Raw genomic sequence first — 21426 nt, 5'->3', positions numbered from 1 at the left:
TGATCCTGGAGTCCCTGGATCGTGTCCCACATCAGGTTCTCTGCATAGAGCCTGCTTCTCCCTCTGCTTGTGTCTCTGCCATTCTCTCTCTCTCCCTCTCTCTCTCTTTGTGTCTCTTATGAATAAATAAATTAAAAAAATAAGTTATTCAGAATGCAGTAAAGCGTGTCTGCCACAAGTTAGACTCTTTCCTCCCAATCGCTGGGCTTGGCAGTGGTTCCTGTGTTCAAGGTACCCACAGCCTCACAAGTCAGTCTGAATTCTTGGGAGTTCATTGATGGAGTGCGAAGTGACACGTGAGCCAGCCTGGGTGGGAGGGTTATGAAGTTTGTTCTGTGTCCTTGTTGGGAATGGTGACGGCTGTCCTGTCCACCCTCGGGCTTGAAGCACATGTCTCAGAGACTAGCTCTGTGACCTGGCAGTTTTGGGCCGCCTTGTGTTCCCCACGTTACCTTTTACACACAGCAACTCCCATCTCCTATAGTGAGTCCTTGAGGGATCACCCTGCCCCGTTCTCCACTCCCGTGTTGAGGTAAAAGCCTAGCACTCTCTGTGCCTCCCCACGCCTGACCCTGTCCCCGTCCTTACCCTAGGTCTGCCCTGCAGGTCCTTCACAAGGCCTGCGAAGTGGCTCGGAGACACAACTACTTCCCTGGGGGCGTGGCTCTCATCTGGGCTGCCTACTACGAAAGCTGCATCAGCTCCGATCAGAGCTGCATCAACGAGTGGAACGCCATGCAGGACCTGGAGTCCACACGGCCTGACTCCCCGGCCCTGTTTGTGGACAAGTAAGTGCAGTGCTGCCTCGCCTTCACCCTTGCCCACCCCTGTGCTGGGCCAGTCCCTGAGTTGCATGAAGTAACACTTCCCCGTAGCTCTTGATTGAGGGTCACCTGCCCAGGACCAGCATTCCAAGCAGGGACTCCTAACCTACTGCCCACGGATAATGTTTAGCTTAGAGAAGGATCCGTGACTGCCACCCCACTTGTGAAGCTAGAGACAGATTTGGGGGTGTGTGCATCTCTGGGGAGCAGCTCCATAATGCCCATCAGCTTCTCAAAGGAAAGTGGGACCTGCGTGTGTCACCGGCTCTTGGGCAGTGTTCTGGGATCTAGCCCTTCCTCTCCACGTGGCCAGAGACTTAATTCCCAAAGCCTTTTCCTCTGTTCTTAGGAGTATTATACATCCCTCATCCTGGGATCCCAAAACACGACTGCCTCAATGCTGGCCAAAGGCAGCCTGCCTGAGAGGCTGCAACAGTGAATCACGTGGCTGATGTCATGTGGCCACCGGCAGAGCTCATGCAGCCTGAGGCTGCATAAGTGAAAGTCTAGGTCCAGAAAAAGGAAATGGCTCTCTGCTTCTATCTTGGTCGGGATCCTCCTCCCCTAGACTCATGTGCGTCCCTCTGGGACTGTGTTACAAGGACTATGGGCAGAGAGGTCAGCCTGAATGAGGAGAGGACCGGAAGCCACATTCTGTGAGGCCCCAAATGATGAGAGGGTTGGAGAGAATGATAGTTGCCTTTGAATATATAAAAGGGGCCTCCGTGGAAGAATTAATCCTGGTCTGTGTAGAACCAGGGGCTGATGGGTAGAAGTTACAGGGTAACACAGATTCTCCATGTAAGAAGAAGATAATGGGAGCTGGACATAGTTGGGACTATGGACTGCCTCTAGACACAGTGATGTCCCCACCCCCAGACATGTTCAAACAGAGACAGAAGGGTCTGGAAGGTGGTGGGTGGACGTTACTCTGGTGCTCCCAGCGTCTTGTCCTGAGAGCCTGATTCTCTGCAGATCTGCACAAGGAATATGCTTTCCAGCCATTGTTTTGTGCTCTCCATCTGCTCACCACTCTGTGGGCTCCCATGGAAGTTCCAGACACAGAGCAGGACCACTCTGTCCCTTTTCCCTCCTCCCAAAAACATGCACACCAAGAAGGTAGCTCTCTGAGTCCAGGCCATGTTCTATGTAGCCTGAGAGCATCTGGTGTTTCTGTAAACACTGATCTCAGGCTCTTTGTCATTCTGCGACTTACTGAATGTCATTTCTTTCCAGGCCAACCGAAGGGGAAAGGACTGAGCGCCTTATCAAAGCCAAGCTCCGGAGCATCATGATGAGCCAGGATCTAGAAAATGTGACCTCAAAAGAAGTAAGAGAGCTCTTCCCTTAGTAGGCCAGAGGTCACACAGTGTTCATTTATCCTGTCGCCCAAAGCACAGAGAGGCCTTCCTTACTGGTCAGCTCAGCGGCTCTCAGAGGCTTTTTCCCCCTACAGGGCTTAGCAGAGAGAGCGCAGGCTTTAGAGTCTGACTCTAGTTTGGATCCAGCTATGCTGCTTACTGGCCAGGGGCCTTGAGCAAATTTCCTGATCTCTCTGAACCTGCAAGACCTTTGGTGATAATTTCACGAGACCTGTGGATTGCAATGGATTGCATCGAGACACGTTTTTCTATTAGTGTCCTTTCCTCTGCGTTGTGTTTTACTGAGATACAGCAAACTCTTGTTTCTTATTTCAGGATTATCACTTACCAGCAAGTTACCGACTCTGGACTGCCTTCTCTTGTGCCTTCAAAATTTTTCTGGATCACTTTTCTTTTTTCAGTTGCTTTTGGTTCAAGGAATGCAATGAATTATTATGGTAGCTTAAACTGGGCAGATATAAGGGCTTGAAAGGGCCGTTTAAAAAAACCCATATATCAGGGCAGCCCAGGTGGCTCAGCGGTTTAGCACCACCTTCAACCCAGGGCCTGATCCTGGAGTCCCGGAATAGAGTCCTACATTGGGCTCCCTGCACGGAGCCTGCTTCTCCCTCTGCCTGTGTCTCTACCTCTCTGTCTCTCTGTTTCTCGTGAGTAAATAAATAAAATCTTTTTTAAAAAAAGCCATATATCATCTTTTTGTTAGTTAATACACATAAAAAAAATCATATTATGATGCCTCCCAAAGCAAGATGAAACTAACAGCATGTGTTGCCTGTGATATATTTGATTTTTTTTAAAAAAAGATTTTATTTATTCATGAGAGACACAGAGAGAGGCAGAGACATTGGCAGAGGGAGAAGCAGGCTCCGTGCAGGGCGCCTGATGTGGGACTCGATCCCAGGACTCCAGGATCATGCCCTGGGCTGAAGGCAGATGCTCAACTGCTGAGCCACCCAGGCGTCCCATATATTTGATATTTAATCGTAAAAATATAAGTGCCTTAACTGAGTAGAAGAGATCCCATGTGAATCAGCCTCTTCATATAAAATAATCAGCTTTTCCCAGTCAGACTGACTTTGAGGCTGTGGGGCCTGCATCCCTACCACCTGCATGTGTGCTTACTATAGGGTAAAAAAACAAACCGCAACACCAACAAAACACCTTTTTTGAAAACCACCACAGTTGAAGTTGTGACTTGACCTCTTTGGAGGTGGACCCGTGTCATTTTGCTTTGTGACAAATCACTTTTTCCTGCTGTTTTCCACTCCACAGATCCGTAATGAATTGGAGACGCAGATGAACTGTAACTTGAAAGAATTTAAGGAATTCATAGACAATGAGATGCTCCTTATCTTGGGACAGATGGACAAGCCCTCCCTTATCTTCGACCACCTTTATCTTGTAAGAAGCACAGCACACGGCAGGGTCTGGTTGGGGGAACATAAATCAACAAACCTTGATTGTTTGAAGTTTGCAGCAAAGTCAGAGAGGGGGAGAGAATTTGTGTTGCTGGAACCTCAATCCTGGCTGTTCTGGGAACTCCTGTCTTTGACCCCCTTCCTCTGGCCTGCCCTAGTTTGCTCTCAAGCCAGATGTCTGAGATGTGGCTCCCAGTTGAGCTGTGGGGAATTGTTTGAAGGCTCTCTGGCATAGGCCACGTCGGCAGTTCTCAGACTCTCTCCATCCTTGGTCTGCAGTCACTAACACAGAGGCCCCGTCCAATTTCCTCCACGTGGTTTGAGGGCTCAGAACCCCAGTTCTCACCAAAACCCAGAATTTGCCTTGGCATTGCCGAGATGTGAGAAACAGTAGGGAAGACAGACCGATCCCCCAAAACACAGCTTCTTCCCCTCTCTCTGTCTCTACTCCGTGCACTGTTCCCAGGCCCATCAAATGGACAAGCCCCAGGAGCACCACCAGCGGGTTGGGTTTTGTGGATTCTCCCTACCTCCATCTCTTGCTCAGATTCTCTTAATGCTATAAATCTCCATAGAAGGCAACTGGCTAGTTCTCAGTCTCTCAGAGAAACTATAGAGGAAAGCGTGTTACTAAAATTAGAGAAGCAATACAGTGTGAAGAAAATTAGACCCACCAGGGCCAAGTTCCCACTCCCCAGCCTAAGCAGCCATGTAACCGGGTCTTTTCCTTTTCTCCTTCATTCTATAGCATGTGGAATGATCACGAGGATTAAGTAAAAGACACATTTAACGCACTGAGTACAGTTTCTGTAGGCGCTAATACGTGGCAACCATTGTTACAGCAGAAGTCACTTCCTGGGAAAGTGGAGGAAGTGAATTTGCTGCTGAAGGCATGAACAGTTTTGTTTCCTGCCCACAAGAATTAATTACTAGTTCTCCAGATCCGTGTGTCATAATATATACTTAGTATGTTAAATAAATATATATATAACATATATATTTTTAATGTATTTATGTATTAATCCGTATATATGTATATATGTGTGTGTATACATATATACATATATATATATACACACACACACACATATATATATGTGTATATATATATATATATATATATTTAACATTTATATTAAAACGTCTGTGAGTGTGTTGATTTGAAGCCTGTATCTCAAAAGCCGTCTGGCAGCACTGGGCTCTAATCTTCTCTCTGGGAAGTTGGTGGTTTTTCCTAGTGGAAACAACAGAAGGCAGGCTGTCTCTCCACTAGGTGGTGATCACAGCAAGAGGATGCTCACAGACTTACTGAGCTTTTGTTATTTTTTTCAGTGTGGTTCGGTGCTTTATGTCACTTTTTCCATGAGAGATACTAAAGGAATTTTTATGTTTGAGCCTCTCCCTCCCACATGAAAATGCAGCTAGCACCCATACTTGTCAGCTCCATTGGGCCCCCTGCAATCTGTGTGTCCTGAGGGGTCTACCCCCCTGAGAAAGGAAGTTTTTAGGGAAACTCAGGGGGGTCTTTTGCTCTTCGGGACTCTGTCATTTGCATTGCCATAGAGTGACATGATAGCTCTTTCTTTGCTTTTCCCCCTCCGTGTTCCCAGTAAGCTCAGAAATGGAGGGTTTGTTTTTTAATATGCTTTAAAAGGCATTAAATTAAAACATGTTATGGAAGGTTCAGAAACACAAGTAACCCTAGAGAAGAAAGCAAAAAGCATTCCCATTTCATAAATCTAGGCGTAGTCATTGTTATTATTTTAGTATATTTATTTTCCCATCTTCTGGGATTTTTTTTCTTTTTATGTCTATAGAGCTTCTTAAAAATAGAAAAGGAAAGACTCATACTCTTTACATAGTTTTATATCCTGTTTTCTCTTTTTAAATTGTTTTCATTATGTGGCATTTCCCTGTGTCTTTAAACAGCCACCAAAAGTAGGATTTGTTTTTAATTGCCCCATCGTGTGCCTTCGTCATCATTTATTTTACTAATTTCTTGTTGGTCCTCTGAATTGTCCCCATTGTTTGTCGTTGCACATAACCATAAATATCCTTGTGCGTAAATCTGTGTGCGAATTCTGGGCGTTTCCTTGGGGCAGCTGATGTAGGTAGAACGGCTGGGTCAAAGGGTGGGAGCTTTGAAAAATACTTCCCCAAAAATGTAGGCAACTCCTGCTTTAAATGAGTGTTGTGTGAAAGTGCCCTCTCCCGAGTGGGAAGCTGGAAGTCACTTCCTCTGGTCACAGGACCTGCTGGAGCCTTAGGAAGGGAAGAGGTGGTGAGAGGGGATATAGGTTTTGCTGTTTCACAAAGGCCAGGGGGCAGCCAGGGCCTTCCACTCTGGCTGACGACGCTGGGAATGCCTCAGGAACCTGCTTTGCTGGTGGCTTCTTTCAGTTCTGTCCGTTGTCTGAGGCCAATGGCCATGAAATAACCATCTGCCCCCCCCCCGCCCCAGGACTAGCCCACATCGTACATCCCCTAAGCAGCTCTGAGGCTGACATGTGACACTCACGGGGGTTTGTGTGATCTGTCCCCCAGGGCTCTGAATGGAATGCATCCAATCTGGAGGAACTGCAGGGCTCAGGGTGAGTCTGCTCCCCTCGTCTTCTCTTGTCCTTCCAGGCAGCTTAGAATCCCCCAAGATTGAACCCTTATAACTGCCTACACCCTGTCTCCCATCTCCCAAGGGCTGGGCTGATTTTGCATAGCTAAACAGATGAGCTTCAAAATGCCACCTCCTGAATAATTCATGACTTTTCAGTCTTAAGGGGGGTGGGGTGTGATTGTGTATGTCACCAAGAACAATTTACAATCACACTCCAGTGACAGAGGACAGCCTGGATACTGATAGGGCCATGACCTCCTCCTGGGCCCCACTGGCCCGGCACAGGCGCTGGCAGTCCTGGCATGGATACACACACCTGTCAGGCCAGTTGGCAACTCTGATCCCAGGACCACTCTTGGTTCTACCTGAGGTTATACTTTGGGGCCTGCCTGGTGGGAATCTTGCAGCTGAATACTTAGTGTTGGCCAAAAACATATGTTCATCTTAGTCTGTGAAATGCCCAGCAGCAAGAATTTAAAAAAAAAAAAAAAAGTTTAAATCTAGACCTTCAAGAACAGATGTCTGGACATTTTTTTTTTTTTAAACAACACAGCCACAAAATCACCATTCTGTGGATCTGACATGATGACATTCTTGAATTACTGCATTTAAAAATCAAGACTAAACAAATCTTAAAATATATCTTTAGAACTACTGGTTAAGATGTGTTCTTGCAACAGAAAGTGTTCTTAAAATGTAGAGTGATACTATATGCTTTCTCTGGTTGGGAATAAATAAATGATTTTAAAAGGTATTTTGTAAAACATTTATAAGTATTTTCTTACACCCTATGTGAGGTATTTTCTAACTCCTGAAATTATTTTGATCTTCCAGGAATATAAGTATCAAGTTTAGAGAACTAGAGATCCTGCATTCAAAAACCCCCTCCACTGTTTATTTATTTATTTGTAGTCTGCCTTGTTTCAAAAGGATTTAAGGCAATTCTCAAGGACATAAATAATGGATGGCTATATTCTACTCTTGTAGCTATTTAAAAGTGGAGACTTTTTTTAAAGCCTGTGTTTATTCGTAATGGTTACAAAGTTTGAAACTTTGAGTGTCTGAAAACATATTTAAGTAATACATGTCTGTTTTCCAGAATTCACATTGCTTAGCAATACTTTGAACTTTCGTTTTGTAAGTTTTTTACAAAGAAATTAGTTCTTTATTATAAATATCATACATTTTTGTCACATAGAGGGCATTTGGAAAACGCAAAAAAAAAAAAAAAAGACTAAGGAAAAACAAAAGTCCCACTGAAACATACCTACTTTATGAGTGTGTATTTAATTTTTTCTTTGCTCAATTTTGTTACTTTTTTTTTGTAATTCCTCATTTTGATTCTCCACAATTGTTCGTTCTTTCTTTCTTCTTTCTTTCTTTCTTTCTTTCTTTCTTTCTTTCTTTCTTTCTTTCTTTCTTTCTTTCTTTCTCATTACAGTGTTGACTACATTTTAAATGTCACCAGAGAAATAGATAATTTTTTTCCTGGCTTATTTGCATATCATAACATCCGAGTCTATGATGAAGAGACAACAGACCTTCTTGCCCACTGGAACGAAGCGTACCATTTTATAAACAAAGCAAAGTAAGTGGGTTGAGAAGCCAAAGAAACTGGTCTGGCAGATGCTGGGTGGGCAGAAATTAATGGCAATCCCAGACCCAGATGTCTCTGGTTTGTGGAGCCTTTGCTGTCTGTGGACTTTTGGTTTTAGAGCGTGGGACCCCTTGCACCAAAAGAGCACAGTCACTGATCTTCTCAAGGTAGGGGCCCCAGTGAGTCTTTTTTTCACCCGTCATCAATTGTGGCATCGGACCCTGCTTTTGTCATCAGCGCTGCTTCCAGGCAAGAATCTGATATCAAGTGGACATTCTTGGGAACTCTGTCTATGGGGAGTCGCTGAGCCGAGGGTGGGAAGAGAGTGAGGTCGTACTAGACCGTGGGTACCTTTGGGGCTGCTTCCCCAGAGGAAGCTGCTGAGGCAGAGGCCCAGGGTATGGCCCGCATTCTGTACCTGAGTTAGTGCACTTTTCCTGTTCAAAGAATGGGACGGTCCGTCAGAGGTCTCCATTGCCCTGAGCCTGTTACTGGTGTCCCCCATCTCTTGTCCTCCCCTTATTCTCCTGTGGAGCAACTCTGCCTTACGAAAGTCCAGAACAGAGAGAGAGAAGCCTTTGCAATTCTTTGGAGAGGAGCCCCGTCTTCTGCTTTGTACCCCTTCTGATCAAAGCTCTGTAGCATGTCCTTAGCAAATCTTAGTTTGTTTGCATTCCTGGGGGATTGACTCCAGACCAGCAGTCAAACAAAAAAAAAAAACAAAAACAAAAAACAAAATGCACTGACAAATAGGGATGAAGCTGAAGCCTGGGGTCTAGGAAGGGAGCCCAGACCCACCTGACAGGCCAGCTGCTTCCAATATAAACAGGCAGGCTGGTGGGTCTGCCTCCTGTCCAAATAAAGCCTCCCAGGTGCAGCCCCTTTGAACATCATGGTCCCCTCCCATTCTCCAGCCCGCTGAAGTCTCGAGAAACGCCGTCTGTTGGCGGCCTTGCCATTTCTACCACAGTACCACTTCCTTACGAACGACCAGCCCGCCTGCCTTCTACCCCTCGTCCAAATCCAGGGCGCTGCCATCCTTGGTCTGGCTCTCCAACCCTCCTTGTCTGGTGAACATCTTGCCTGCCCAAGGGCCTTGAAGCCTTCAATTCACTGACCCCGTTTCTCTGCAATAACCCCGCGCCCCGCCTCCATCTGTTGTGGCAGCTGTGTAGCTTTTGCAGATGCCCCTTTCGCTGCCCCTTTGCTTCCTGCAAAAAAAGAATTTGTGGTCTCCTGGCCTGTCCCAGCAATCCCACTCTGTCCCTGAAGGCGGCCTGATTTGGGACCTCTCCCTGTGCGACTTGGCAAGGCCAGGACAGATTTATCTCGATTTCCCATTGTGTGCTAATTGATTTTGCAGTGAAGTTATTTCCTTTCGAGGGTGTGTGGCCATCTGCTGGATAAATATCAGGACATGGGGAGGGGGGTCTGGACACCGAGATAACTTCAGGGTTTAAAAAAAAAACCATTGGGTGAAATCTAAGAGAATGAAATCATTGAGGTTTTTGGACACTCTCTCCTGTCTCTGCAGGAGGAACCATTCCAAGTGCTTGGTACATTGCAAAATGGGTGTCAGTCGATCCGCTTCCACGGTCATAGCCTATGCGATGAAGGAATTTGGCTGGCCTCTGGAAAAAGCGTACAACTACGTGAAGCAGAAGCGCAGCATTACACGGCCCAATGCGGGCTTTATGAGGCAGTTGTCTGAGTATGAAGGCATCTTGGACGCGAGGTGGGTGAGCCTCTGTGGGGAAGGATTGGCGAACCGACCGGGCTCCCGTCCGCCCTGGCAGCGGCCTCTGGAGGGGGAGCTGGGCCGAGAAAAACAACTATTGTTTGGGGTTTGATTAGTGGTTTCCAGGAGGGATCTGTTTGATTTTGTTGGCACACACAGAAAGCTGTTTTGCTGCTAGAGGGAATGGTGCGCAGCTTCCACTCCAGGGCATGACGTCATGAGTGGCACAGGCCTGTGGACGTCCCTGTTTCCTGAGCATCTGCTTTGCACCAAACCCCATGCCAGGCCTCACCACCAGGCAGTTTCAAGGACTGAGAGTGAACCCTCTTCTGGCACTGATGAGCTGGGCCCTTAGGGCAGTCTTGCCAATCTCAGCCTCGGTGTCCCCCTTCTGAGTTGAATTAAAGCCTGCTGGGGAGGGCTGATGGGAGATTTACCTGAGTGCTGTACAAGTTAACCTTCGCAGATGCTTTGCTAGACCTGGCTCATGATAAATAAAATGCAGCTTTTGACATCTCTAACCCCCACCCAGCAAAGGTCTGCAAAGCACAGGTTGTCCCCCGTGTATGGGGGGATGAGGAACTGACACTGAAGGTTAGCTTATCTTACATCGAGCAGCCGGTGGGCAGCAGCAGGGAGAGAGCACACCCAAGTCTCTTAGCCCTCAAGGTTCCTGTGGAGGGGCCCCATGGAGGCTGATGCCTGCTGGATGCTGGAACTCACTTTCTTCCTGTTCCCCTCCTTTTCTTTTTTTTTTTTTTTTTTTTTTTTTTTTTTTTTAAATTTTTTTTATTTATTTATGATAGTCACAGAGAGAGAGAGAGGCAGAGACACAGGCAGAGGGAGAGGCAGGCTCCATGCACCGGGAGCCTGACGTGGGATTCGATCCCGGGTCTCCAGGATCGTGCCCTGGGCCAAAGGCAGGCGCTAAACCGCTGCGCCACCTAGGGATCCCATCCCCTCCTTTTCTGTCTGGATTATTTCTGACTGGTATTATGAGGAGGCCACAGGCTCAGTCCACTGGTTTCTTGGGCAAGTGTAAGAATGCAGGAATGCCCTGGCAGGGTGGAACGGGGGTCTAAGAACAGTCCTGGACATTGTTGGAGTCCCTTTACTGTCAACCAGGATGCTACGGACAGGTCCCCAGGCAGAACCCCAGGATGATGAGGAGGGGGAGGAGGAGGGAAAGGAGGCGGGTGCATCTTGCCCTTCTTCCTCTTTAACCCTTCAGATGCTTGCTGCCTTCAGGGGTTTGCAGCCTTCACAGCCTCACCCGGGGTCTTCAGGCCAGGGTTACAGCCATGAGGCACTGATCTTGACTTGCAGCCCCATCTAGGGGCCTTCCTGGCCTTGCCTGGACTGTGCACACAGAGCATTCACCAGTGTTCAAGGTGCTTCCGTGCATTGCAAAACAACAGCAGGTCCTTAATTCCCAATATCTTTTTACATTGACTTCTCTAATCGTAGCCCACACAACTATGTGATGTTGGAATGAGTATGGCCCTGGGGGTCATGGGGGTGACTTACTGACCTTCACCTTAAAGTTTTCTTTCCTTTTTTTTTTTTTTTAGACCTTTACATTAAAAATGTGTTATGATAATACTATCATGGTATTATAAGACCTATTTTTACTTAAAAATTTTTTTAAAGATTTTATTTATTTATTTATTCATGAGAGGCACAGAGAAGGCAGAGGAGAAGCAGGCTCCTCACAGGGAGCCCAGTGTGGGACTCGATCCTGGAATTCTGGGATCACACCCTGAGCCTAAGACAGACGCTCAACCACTGAGCCACCCAGGCGTCCTTATAAGAACTGTTTTTATTTATTTTTATTTTATTTATTTTTTTAAAGAACTGGTTTTAAAAGTGACCTGTCATCTATCTAACCGGAAAAAAAAAAAATCTTGTATTTTTCTCTGATTGTCCCAACGGACACATGTGTGCTTTGCGTTTGCCCATGAATCTGCATGAGCTCTCTGCTTCGGTCCTTGCTATCTCCCTCCAATACAGGGAGGAGAGGATTGTTATTCCTGTTGACACATGGAGAGCCTTAGTTCACAGAATGAGACGGGACACCGAGACCGTGGAGGTCTTTGAAGTTTAGACTGCCTTCACATGTCTGCCATGGCGTCATTGTGTGGCAGTCATTTAAGGCTTGAGCTACGGTGGTTGAGGGTCTTAGCGCCATTTCTGTCAGCCCCGGGCTATCTCTTGCTGGCTCACCACTGCCCGTCCTCCTGGGACCCTCTGGACACTGGCTCCTGATGATGACCTTCCTCTGCTCCCCCCCCCCCCCACAGCAAACAGCGGCACAACAAATTGTGGCGCCAGCAGAGCAAGACCTGCCTCCAGCAGCCTGTGGATGACCCCGAAGGGTCTGGGGACTTCTTGCCAGAGACCTTGGACAGCGGCCCAGAGGCCCGGCTGCCCTGTTTGGACAATCCCACCCAGCCTGGGTTTGCAGACAGCAGAGCTCCGGGGGGACCCACTCTCCCCAGCTGCTTCCGGCGACTGTCAGACCCCCTCCTGCATTCCCCCAGTGACGAAACTGCCAGCTTGGTCCACCTGGAGGATCTGGAGAGGGATGCTCTGTTGGAGGAAGCAGCCGAACCAACCGGGGCACACACGCCAGCCAGACCTCCCCAAGACTCTCCTGACCGCTGTGAGAAGGAAGTGAAGAAGAAACTGGACTTCGGGAGCCCCAAGGCCCGGAGTGGCTCTTTACCACAGGTGGAGGAGATGGAAGGGGAGGAGGCCCTGGGAGCAGGGCAGTGGGGGCGGTCCCCGCCCCAGCTTGATAAGAGCCTGCTCAACCGGGAAAACCTCAACAACAACAACAGCAAGAGGAGCTGTCCAGACGACTTCGAGGTAGGCAGGGGGCCAGCATGGAGGGCGGAGGGCGGAGGGCGGCGGCTCCCCTGTCCTGCCAGCAGGCCTTATGGAAGCGTGGCTGCAGGCTGCCAGGGAGTGCGGGTGCACCATGGTTTCGGGGCTCTGCAGGGCCTGGCACACATTCCTGCGTGCCTTCTTTCCCCCACGCAGCTCTCAGGCAGAGCTCCCAAGTCGATTTCTTTCTTACGTAAAATGTAAAACAAAACGTAACCACCCAGCTTCAAAATTTATCAACACAAGGCCGGTCCTATTTCATCCCCACCCCACTCAACTTTCCCACACTCTGAATTGTCTTGAAACAAACCCCAGCTGTGTCGCTTCTTCATACCACGTTTAAGAAATTGCTAGGAAGTGCTCAGTGTTGTCGAGTGTCTGGACTTCCAACTCACTGTAATGCTCGGCCCATTAGTCCCATGTAGCTATCACATTTGGGAGCTTTCTGCAATAAGGTCTTAGCAAGATGGCACCTGCTCAGAAAAATCAGTAATTCCACCAGGCTTTCCCCTCTTCCCAGTGGCCCAGGAGCCAAGGCTGGTTTTGTGAGGGGTGTGCTGTGTTGCCCACTTCTGGGTTCCACCCTCCCTCTGCACTGGCTTTTGCCATGGCTGGGGCCAAAGAGCTTCACTTCCCCTGGCCTCACCGCCCATCTTCCAAGACCGCTGTGATTTGTAAGTGAGAGCACTCGGAAAGCTGACAGGTGCATTCCCACATCCAAAGGGTTTGTCTTTACCATGTTCTGATATAAATGAAATGGGAAATTAGATCTACTGACCATAGAACATTCCAGACCAAATGTTAATTTCTCATGAATTTCTGCCACCACTCCCCTTCCCTCAAAGAGCAAATACCCATAAAGAGAGGTGATACAAAATGTCTGTCCAGGACAGCAGTGCCTTCATCAGTCTGAGATGGCACAGGGTGAGTCATGAAAAATACAGTAGGGGTGGGTGAAAAGGTGCATGAGGGATATCCTGCCTTTGCTGGAATTTGAACAGGTGATGTTTTCTAAAGAATGGGACCAAGAGACAAGTACTCCTCCCCTTGTTCAACTCTTGTTTGTGCACTAGGGTGCCAGGTTGGTGAGCGGTTCAGCTGTGAGGGGTCTGAACCTCCTCTCCTCCCCTCAGCCTGATTAGCACCTGCTCATCCCAAAGGTCTTAGCTGTGGTTCAGCCACTCCGGGAAGCCTTCCCTCTGCAGAAAACTTCGAGCTCACCCCTCTCCATCCTCACCCTTGTCACTCAGTTTCCTGGTCCACAAGAGACCCTGAGACCAAGGACCATGTCTTGTTTACAGCCCCGTGCCTGATTCAAGTGCTGGGTGCATGACAGGCACTCCTGAAATACGAGTTGGATGAGTGGAGTATCCCCCCTCCCCCCGCCTGATTGCTCCTTGGGCTCCGAAAGGTAGTCTTAAATCTCTCACTGTGGGACTTTTCACCACGTTTTAGAACGTTAGGTTCTAAAGGTTTTAGAAGGAAACTTTGATCAGGGTTTAAGAAAACTTTCTGGGTCAAGAGTTCGGAGATGATCAGGTCTCACTGTCCGACCTGGAAGCTGACCCCAGGAATCCTGACAACGTTAGGAACAGGAGACCCGGCCTCCCACCTCCCCCCAGCACACGTTCTCCATGTGTTCCCCTGCAGCCTCTATGGATCATGGCTGGGTTTCCTTATGATGCCTTCAGTATTGGACCACTCCATGACTTGGGGGCCCTATGTGCGTGACACAGGATGGGATAAGGCCCTGATGATCAGGGCCATGGGCACGGGGAGGGAGAAACAGGATGCAACAGCAGCCCTTTTTCAAGAAGCCTTTGTTTTAGACTAGCTTGGGAATCCCACAGCTAAACCACTGTCAGGCAGAGGGTTGGTTGCCCGCATCAGCTCAGAGGAGCAGCCCTGGGATCTGTTGATGGGCATGTGAGGGAAGTAGGCTGTTGCTCTGCCCACCAGGAGGGTGTGGTGTGGAGGCGTATGTCATGCTCACTTAGAGCCAGGTAGGTGGCTTTCCTCAGAAAATGATGCAAACATGTTCTCCACTGGTATATAAAATCCACCTCAGCCTGGCTCCCTCATCTGAGACTGTGAGGACCCATGTTTGTGTCTATACTAGAGTCTTCCAAAGCCATTTTTGCCCTTGGTTTCCTCACTGTGAAGACCATACCCAATGGCTAGATGGTGGTTCCTTGGAGCTACGATGTGTATGTGCTGGAAGGGAAGAACCCCATTTTCAGGCTACAAACTCCCCAAGAAGAGATTCTTTCTGAAAGGGAAAGCAAGGGAGGGGTACCCATATGAGATGGTGAAGGTAGGGTTGAACAAGCCCTGGTTCTGACCATGCTGGATCTGTGACCCAGAGATTTTCCCAGTAATCATAGCCATACAGCTTCTGGGAAGTTTGGTTCAGCATCTCTAACCATCACTACTCATGGCCAAGTGGGTTCCAAGAGGCCTCTGTTCTGTGCTAACTGAAGGGCGGGCGCTGCCTCTCCGGTGCCTGCACAGCCCACTTTACACCCTCCTTGTGTTTTGTGGCGTCTGGCTCACTGTTGTATATTCACGATGTTCTTGTCACCTTTCAGCATGATGCTATATTTGGGATCCTTAACAAGGTGAAGCCTTCCTACAAATCCTGTGCTGACTGCATGTATCCTACAGCCAGCGGGGCTCCTGAGGTCTTCAGGGAGCAAGGCGAGAATCCTGGCGCTCCTGCCATCTGTACCCAGCCAACCTTCCTGCCCCACCTCACATCTTCCCTTGTGGCCCACACAGCCAGCAGGTCCCGAGCTTTAGAGAAACTGGCCTCTGGCCCAAGCGAGAGTCTCTCATTCCTACCACCAGCAGGCTCAAGGAGGTCAGACACCGGCGGCTCTGGGACTGCAGCAGCCCCAGAACTACCAGCTAGCGTTTTGGAACCTTCCAGAGAAACCCAGAAAGTCCCGCCAAAGTCCCTCCTTTTGAAGAATTCTCACTGTGACAAGAACCCTCCAAGCATGGAAGTAGCGAAGGATGAATCACCACTCAAGAAAGATCTGAAACCAGCCAAGGACCTGCGACTTCTGTTCAGTAAAGAAGCTGAGAAGCCCACAACCAACAGCTACTTGATGCAGCACCAGGAATCCATCATTCAGCTGCAGAAGGCAGGTTTGGTCCGAAAGCACACCAAAGAATTGGAGAGGCTGAAGGGCACACCTGCAGACCCAGCATCTTCCTGTAGGGATGGCACCAGCAGCAGACTGGAGCCCAGCATACCCGAGGAGAACCCCGACCTGGCTCCTGTTCCTCTGCCGGGGCCGCCAGCCCCGCCTATCCTCACTGGGAGTGACGAGAAGTCAGAGGCCATCCCCTCTCCGTTGGAAGGCACCCCACTTAAGAGCCCCACTCCTTTCCTCTCCCGCCTAGATCACACCAGTCATTTCTCAAAGGACTTCCTGAAGACCATCTGCTACACCCCCACGTCCTCCTCCATGAGCTCCAACCTGACGCGGAGCTCCAGCAGTGACAGCATCCACAGCATCCGAGGCAAGCCGGGGCTGGTGAAGCAGCGGACACAGGAGATTGAGACCCGGCTCCGGCTGGCAGGCCTCACTGTCTCGTCCCCGCTGAAACGCTCACACTCTCTGGCCAAGCTTGGAAGTCTCAATTTCTCGACAGAGGACCTGTCCAGTGAGGCGGACGCATCCACCCTCACCGACTCCCGGGATGCCAAGTTGAGTGAGTCTTCCTTCTTGCATCAGCCCCCGGCAACCCTGAGGAGCCCAACTGCGACCTCTCAACCATCAGGGAAATCTGCTTCAGAACACTCGAGAAGCCCCTCATGGATGAGCAAAAGCTGACCCGCCTCTTGCTGTAATCGGACGTGTATTTTCACGTGGTCTCTCCCTTCGTTTCACTGTGGGTTTTGGCCGTGATTTCTCCTAAACAGTTGACATTCTCACTCTCTCCCTCTTGCCACAGAGAGGAAGAGAAAAAAATCAAGAATAACCCAGCACAAGAAGAAAGGGTGGTTTTGCCAGTCGGGTGGCCCAGGGAAGCCAAAAGCCACCGGCCAGTAGATACAAAACTCCGATCCCCAAGTCCTGTGTTTTCAGGAAGAATCCTGTTTTAAAAAGAGCATATGCAAATATGCACACACATCACAAATACTCCATTTGCACCATGCAAACGAGTGGCAGCAGTGAAGGCTGCCTCACCACGGCGCACGTTCCTAGCTCATTCAGGCCCTTGCGGGGAAACCCTGGGGTGACAGTATAAGTCCTACCTCTGTTCTTGCTGTGCTTTTTATTTTTAAAATACAGTAGTGTCCAAGGCTCGTTCCAGGGAATAACGCTGTGTCAGAAAAGGTTTTTCCAAAAAGAATTGAGGTGGGGTTGGGACCCCAAAAAGTGTTCAGACTTTCTAAGTTGCCTACACCCAACACCTCTAGGTGAAGTTACACAAAGTTGTCTAGTGCTATTGTTGAAGCAACTCTGATGTGGCATGGAGATCATCTGTGCGGTTGACTTCTTTGTCCTGATGTGTTGTCCCAGCGGAGTGATGTGTCTGGCCGGCACTGGGGTGAGGAGGCGGGAAGTACCTGTGATGTCCTCATGCTGTGCCCCCTGGTCTGCAGGACCCATGGAGCATGCACTGCATCTCATCTGCTGCTGAACCTGATGTGGTTGTGTTGAGGCTGTGAAAGTGCTAGAGAGTCGGGTGGGGGCCAGGAGTGGTTCCGAGACACAGATCGTCCTGCCAGGAGCCCTAGCCCCTTGGGTTCATGAGGTCACAGGAGCATGTTTGGGGAGGAGAGGGGGCTTTCATCAGTAGTGAGCCACCCTGCTAGTCCCTCTCCGGGAGCAACCCTTCAGCCGCTGCTCAGAGAAACAAGACCATTGGAAAGCTTCACAGATGTTTACAGTTGCCCCTTCCTTTGGTTGAGGATACCTCTTCCTGTCTCCCAGTGGCTCTTCCTGGCAGTGAAGACAGAGTAGAGGAGGGGTCTCTAGTCCCGGCCTGGGCTCTGGAGTGGGTCCTTTCAGAATCCGGTGAGCTGTGCCCATCACGCTGCCACAGGCTCTGGGCACATGGGTGGAGGGAGTCTGCTGCTGTTGGTTGGCAAGACAGGCTGATAAAGTATTTTGAAGAGAGAGGAAAAAAGCTTGGTAGTAAGGCAGAAAGGCTTCATCCAAGGATTCCACACACTCTGGTGTACAGACCCATGGGCTAAGAATGGCTTTTACGTTTTTAAGGAGTTATTTTAAAAAAAAAAAATCCAATATGCAACAGGCACCATGTAGCCTGCAAAGCTTAGGAAACTCACGCTGTATCAGAAACCTTTATAGACAAGATTTGCTGCCCAGGGCCCTCCAAGAAGAATCTGGCATATTCGAAGGCCTCCCCTCCTTCTTGGACACCTCAGGCCCAACCCTTGCCTTCTCCCAGCCTAGACCTTGCCTACTCACCCCCATGTGGCTCTCACCGAGGGCAGAGTAGCTGTGTAGGTGCAGAGGCCGCTGGCCAGAGCTCTCCCAGAGTATGGTGTGCAGTCAGCTTGCAGCCAGATTTATCCAGTGAAGCTAGAAGCCCTCAGGTGCCAGCCAAGCTCCGAAAGTGGCCAAAAGGGCTGCTGTCTTTTATCTTACATTGGTCAGACCTGGGTCCCCAGGAGCAGCTGTTCTAGAGAGCACCTCAGGCAGGCTCTTCAGGACAAAGGGTGGACATAGGTGGTCCACATTTCAACTAATGGGTAGAGTTTATGCAGAAATGCTCTCTCCAGGAACTTTCCCTCCCTGCTGTTAATTTTTTTTTTTACCATAACATTATTTTATAGGAATTTGTTTTCCCACCCCGTCAATTGAAATCACATTAAAAGGTGATTATCTACTTCATCCTGAAAACCCTCTTGTGCTGCCCCCATGCCCCCAGCCAAAAGAAACATCATCCTCAAAAAACATCGAGTTCAATATGTTTTGCCAAATTAAATTTCACGTGGTGGCTCAATTTTTGTGTCGAATAATTCTTTAGATTTGATGCCGACAGGCTTATGTTGCTCTTGATGGCTCGGTGCGTGAGAACAATATACTTTTGAGAACTTTAATTTTGAAAGCGTAGGAGGAGGGTTACAAACTTGAGTGAGTCTTTGGCTCTTAGTTATCCTTTTCGTTTTCATAAGCACAGCTTATATGTCAGCAACTACACAGACTAGGGCCTGGGTCCCCGTCATCAGGGTGAAGTGGGAGCATTCTTGATTGGACAGGTAACACTCTGGCCTGTAGGAAAGGATACAACAAGCATTTCCCCGAAACCCACATCACCAAGAGCATTCTGTGGGGCCTGGGGGCACCCTAGCAAAGAGAGCCTCACACTGGCCTCTGAAAAGAAGATCTGTGCCATAAGATATACCCCATCTTGACCAGTGCTCTGCCTGGAATCTGCTGATGGCAACCATGCTGAGCATTGGTGGCACAAGTCAGAGGCAGGGGTTTCTGCTGTGAAAGTCATTGATTGTGGTGACTGCCATCTTCAGGGAATGCCCTTGTTGAAATAGAGAATGGAGATTTGCTAGATCAACTGGAAAATCTCCCTGAGTCTTGGACTGCTTTTCTAGTACCAACTCACCTTTCTGTCTTTTACTTGACTTCATGTGGTATGCACAAGTTAGAACTTCCCTAGATCGTCATCTTGCATTGATCCGGGGTAGAGTCGGGGGTCTTCTTGTCAAGTATGAGGGTGCAGCTGGGCACAGAGAGAGAAGAAACCACGCTGCCCTCTGACCATGATTCGATAATGCCGATTTCAGTTTCTTTGCCTTGGAGTTACTTCGGGGTGTCGGACTGATGTTCTCCACCGCATGAACTTAAGAACAAGGCTTCTTGCCCTTGGCATTCCCCGTTTTTTTGTTCTCTTCGTGGGAACCCATGCCAACCTCTGGGTGCTGAACAGCACGCTCCTGGGTAGTGGCACTCTGTCTGTCATATGTGAGACCACTCGCCAGCTGCTCCCCAGTGGCCGCACTGTCTCACCCCCTTCTGTCCCACCCCATGCCTCTAGCCAAAAACCATTCCAGCCTATTCTCAAGCTCTTCTCCTCCAATAAGCCCAGAGGGTGCCACAGGGTAGAGCCAACATTGCAATAGAATTCACATTTTCAGGACAGCCCTGATCTTCGCCACTCTTGTCTTTCTACACAGGCCAGACCCCAGAAGGTTCATGACTCCCCCTGCCCCCCCTGGGGCCATTTCTCCCCAGTGGGGAGAAGTGATGCGTCCTTTAGTCAAGCTCATATACTGACTTTACCCAAGGTGTCTGAATATAAAAGACATGTTCTCTGTTGACCAGAAATGCTTTGTTCCAGCATACATCCCACCCAGCCGTACTCTGGCTTGCCACCTAGCAGGGCTTCCCCCAGACCCAGTGAGGGCACTCACTTGACCTCTGGCAGGAGAGCTAGGCAGGCCAAGGAATCTGTGACCCTTAGCTCCACTCCCACTGTGCGGGTTCTTGCCAATGCTGCATGCCAAACTGTAGTCGACTGACCCCCCCACCCCCACCCCATGCTCAGCTTCTTGGTCTTTTTATTGTGTACGACTGAGTTTCTGTGTCTAGGAGTTCACTCTGCATACATATATATATATGCAACTTGAATCAAATCACCTTGTGGGTCCCTTCTCGCCCATCCACACATGTGCCCTGTCATGCGAGTACAAAGCAGATCACCTGACCGATCTGGAGTGGGGCTGTGTGCAGCGCTGCTCTCGATAGACCCAATGCGACCTCCTTTTGTCTTGTAGTGGGTGCCACGGCCCTGGCCCCATTCAGCCTCTTCAACAGGAGTCTTTATAACCAGCCCACCGGTTCTCTGCTGTCCTTCATGTTGGCTGCGCCACACAAGAAGGTGGCTGCTTCCCCCCCACCCCGCCCCTTTTCCGACACTGTAATTATTGTTTTACAATTGAGTGCCTTAATAATAGTTTACAAATACTGTGTATTTATGGGAAACTGGTAAGCTGTCACCTTCTGTGATTGGACCTTTGCCTTGTCAGTGGTGGTTGGCGTGTGGGCCGGAGCTTACCCTACCTCCTACTTGTGCTCATCTGCTGTGCAGTCATGTGTGGGGTTGGGGGGGTTGGGGAGAGGAGTGCCCCCCCACCACTGTCCAAGGAGCGACAGTGGTTCCTGCAAGCGAGGCAGGCATTAGCTCACCTTGTGTCCCACAGTAGGAAGGAAAGCACAGAATTTGGTTCGCTAGCCAGCTAGGGCGGCACCTCCTCCACTCCCCAACCCTCACCCCCATCACACAGTTGTTTCATAGAGATGTGGTTACCACCTAGGCCACCCTGTTTTCTCCTCTGTTGGTGTCCCAAGCTCTCTGCAACAAAATGCAGGAACAGACACCAGCCCCTGCAAAATCAGGAGCTCTGTAAGATAAGTTCTTTGGTTTTCAGAAGCTGCCAGTGGGTTCCAGTGTGTTGCGTTAAGATATCAATGATTTTTTTTTATTCTATTGTTTTCCTTCGTGTTTTTTTTATATTATATATTTAAAAAGCAGTATCTTTTGTACTGTGAATTTGCAGTAGAAGATGCATAATGCACTTTTTTTTTACTTCTGTTGGTGTGTACTGTAATAGTCTGTGTGCTTCTTGTGATGATAATAAACTTTTTCTTTATAAATGTTTGATGACTTGTGAACTTGTGCAAAAGGAAACTGCTGCTTCAACCCTTGCCAAGACAGCATATCTGCAATCGTCATAACAGCCAATCTTCACTGAGCACCTACACTGTGCTAAGCCCCGTGCCAGAAACCTGGACACATTTGACTGAAGGAAAGACCAAGGGAAAAAGTGTTAGCTCCTCCAGGAATTGTCTTGTTTTTTCCTCCTGATTTGGTCATTAAGGAAGAGCAGTCCCACTTGTGGGTGGCTATTTGTATTAAAAAAAAAAAAAAAAGTCCCTGCTCAGTGGGGTATCTTGCACAAAAGCAGAA

General features: G+C 49.0%; 1 protein-coding gene across 2 annotated transcripts in view; it reads left to right on the top strand.

Moving 5' to 3' along the window:
- SSH1 (slingshot protein phosphatase 1) overlaps positions 1-21117 on the top strand; it is a 62359-nt gene extending 41242 nt beyond the window's left edge. For both annotated transcript variants that reach the window (XM_055322361.1, XM_055322362.1), the window contains exons 8-15: positions 594-788; positions 2061-2154; positions 3479-3607; positions 6169-6215; positions 7677-7823; positions 9367-9567; positions 11871-12438; positions 15045-21117. In XM_055322361.1, coding sequence (XP_055178336.1) covers positions 594-788; positions 2061-2154; positions 3479-3607; positions 6169-6215; positions 7677-7823; positions 9367-9567; positions 11871-12438; positions 15045-16298 — 2635 coding nt within the window. In that variant the 3' untranslated portion in view covers positions 16299-21117. The remainder of the gene's footprint in view (positions 1-593; positions 789-2060; positions 2155-3478; positions 3608-6168; positions 6216-7676; positions 7824-9366; positions 9568-11870; positions 12439-15044) is intronic.
- Positions 21118-21426: the final 309 nt, after the last annotated feature.

The sequence above is a fragment of the Nyctereutes procyonoides genome, unplaced genomic scaffold (assembly GCF_905146905.1).
Source record: "Nyctereutes procyonoides isolate TBG_1078 unplaced genomic scaffold, NYPRO_anot_genome, whole genome shotgun sequence".
Classification (NCBI taxonomy): Eukaryota; Metazoa; Chordata; class Mammalia; order Carnivora; family Canidae; genus Nyctereutes; species Nyctereutes procyonoides.
Note: the sequence above shows the minus strand (reverse complement) of the source record. Positions and strands in the feature narration are given on the sequence as shown.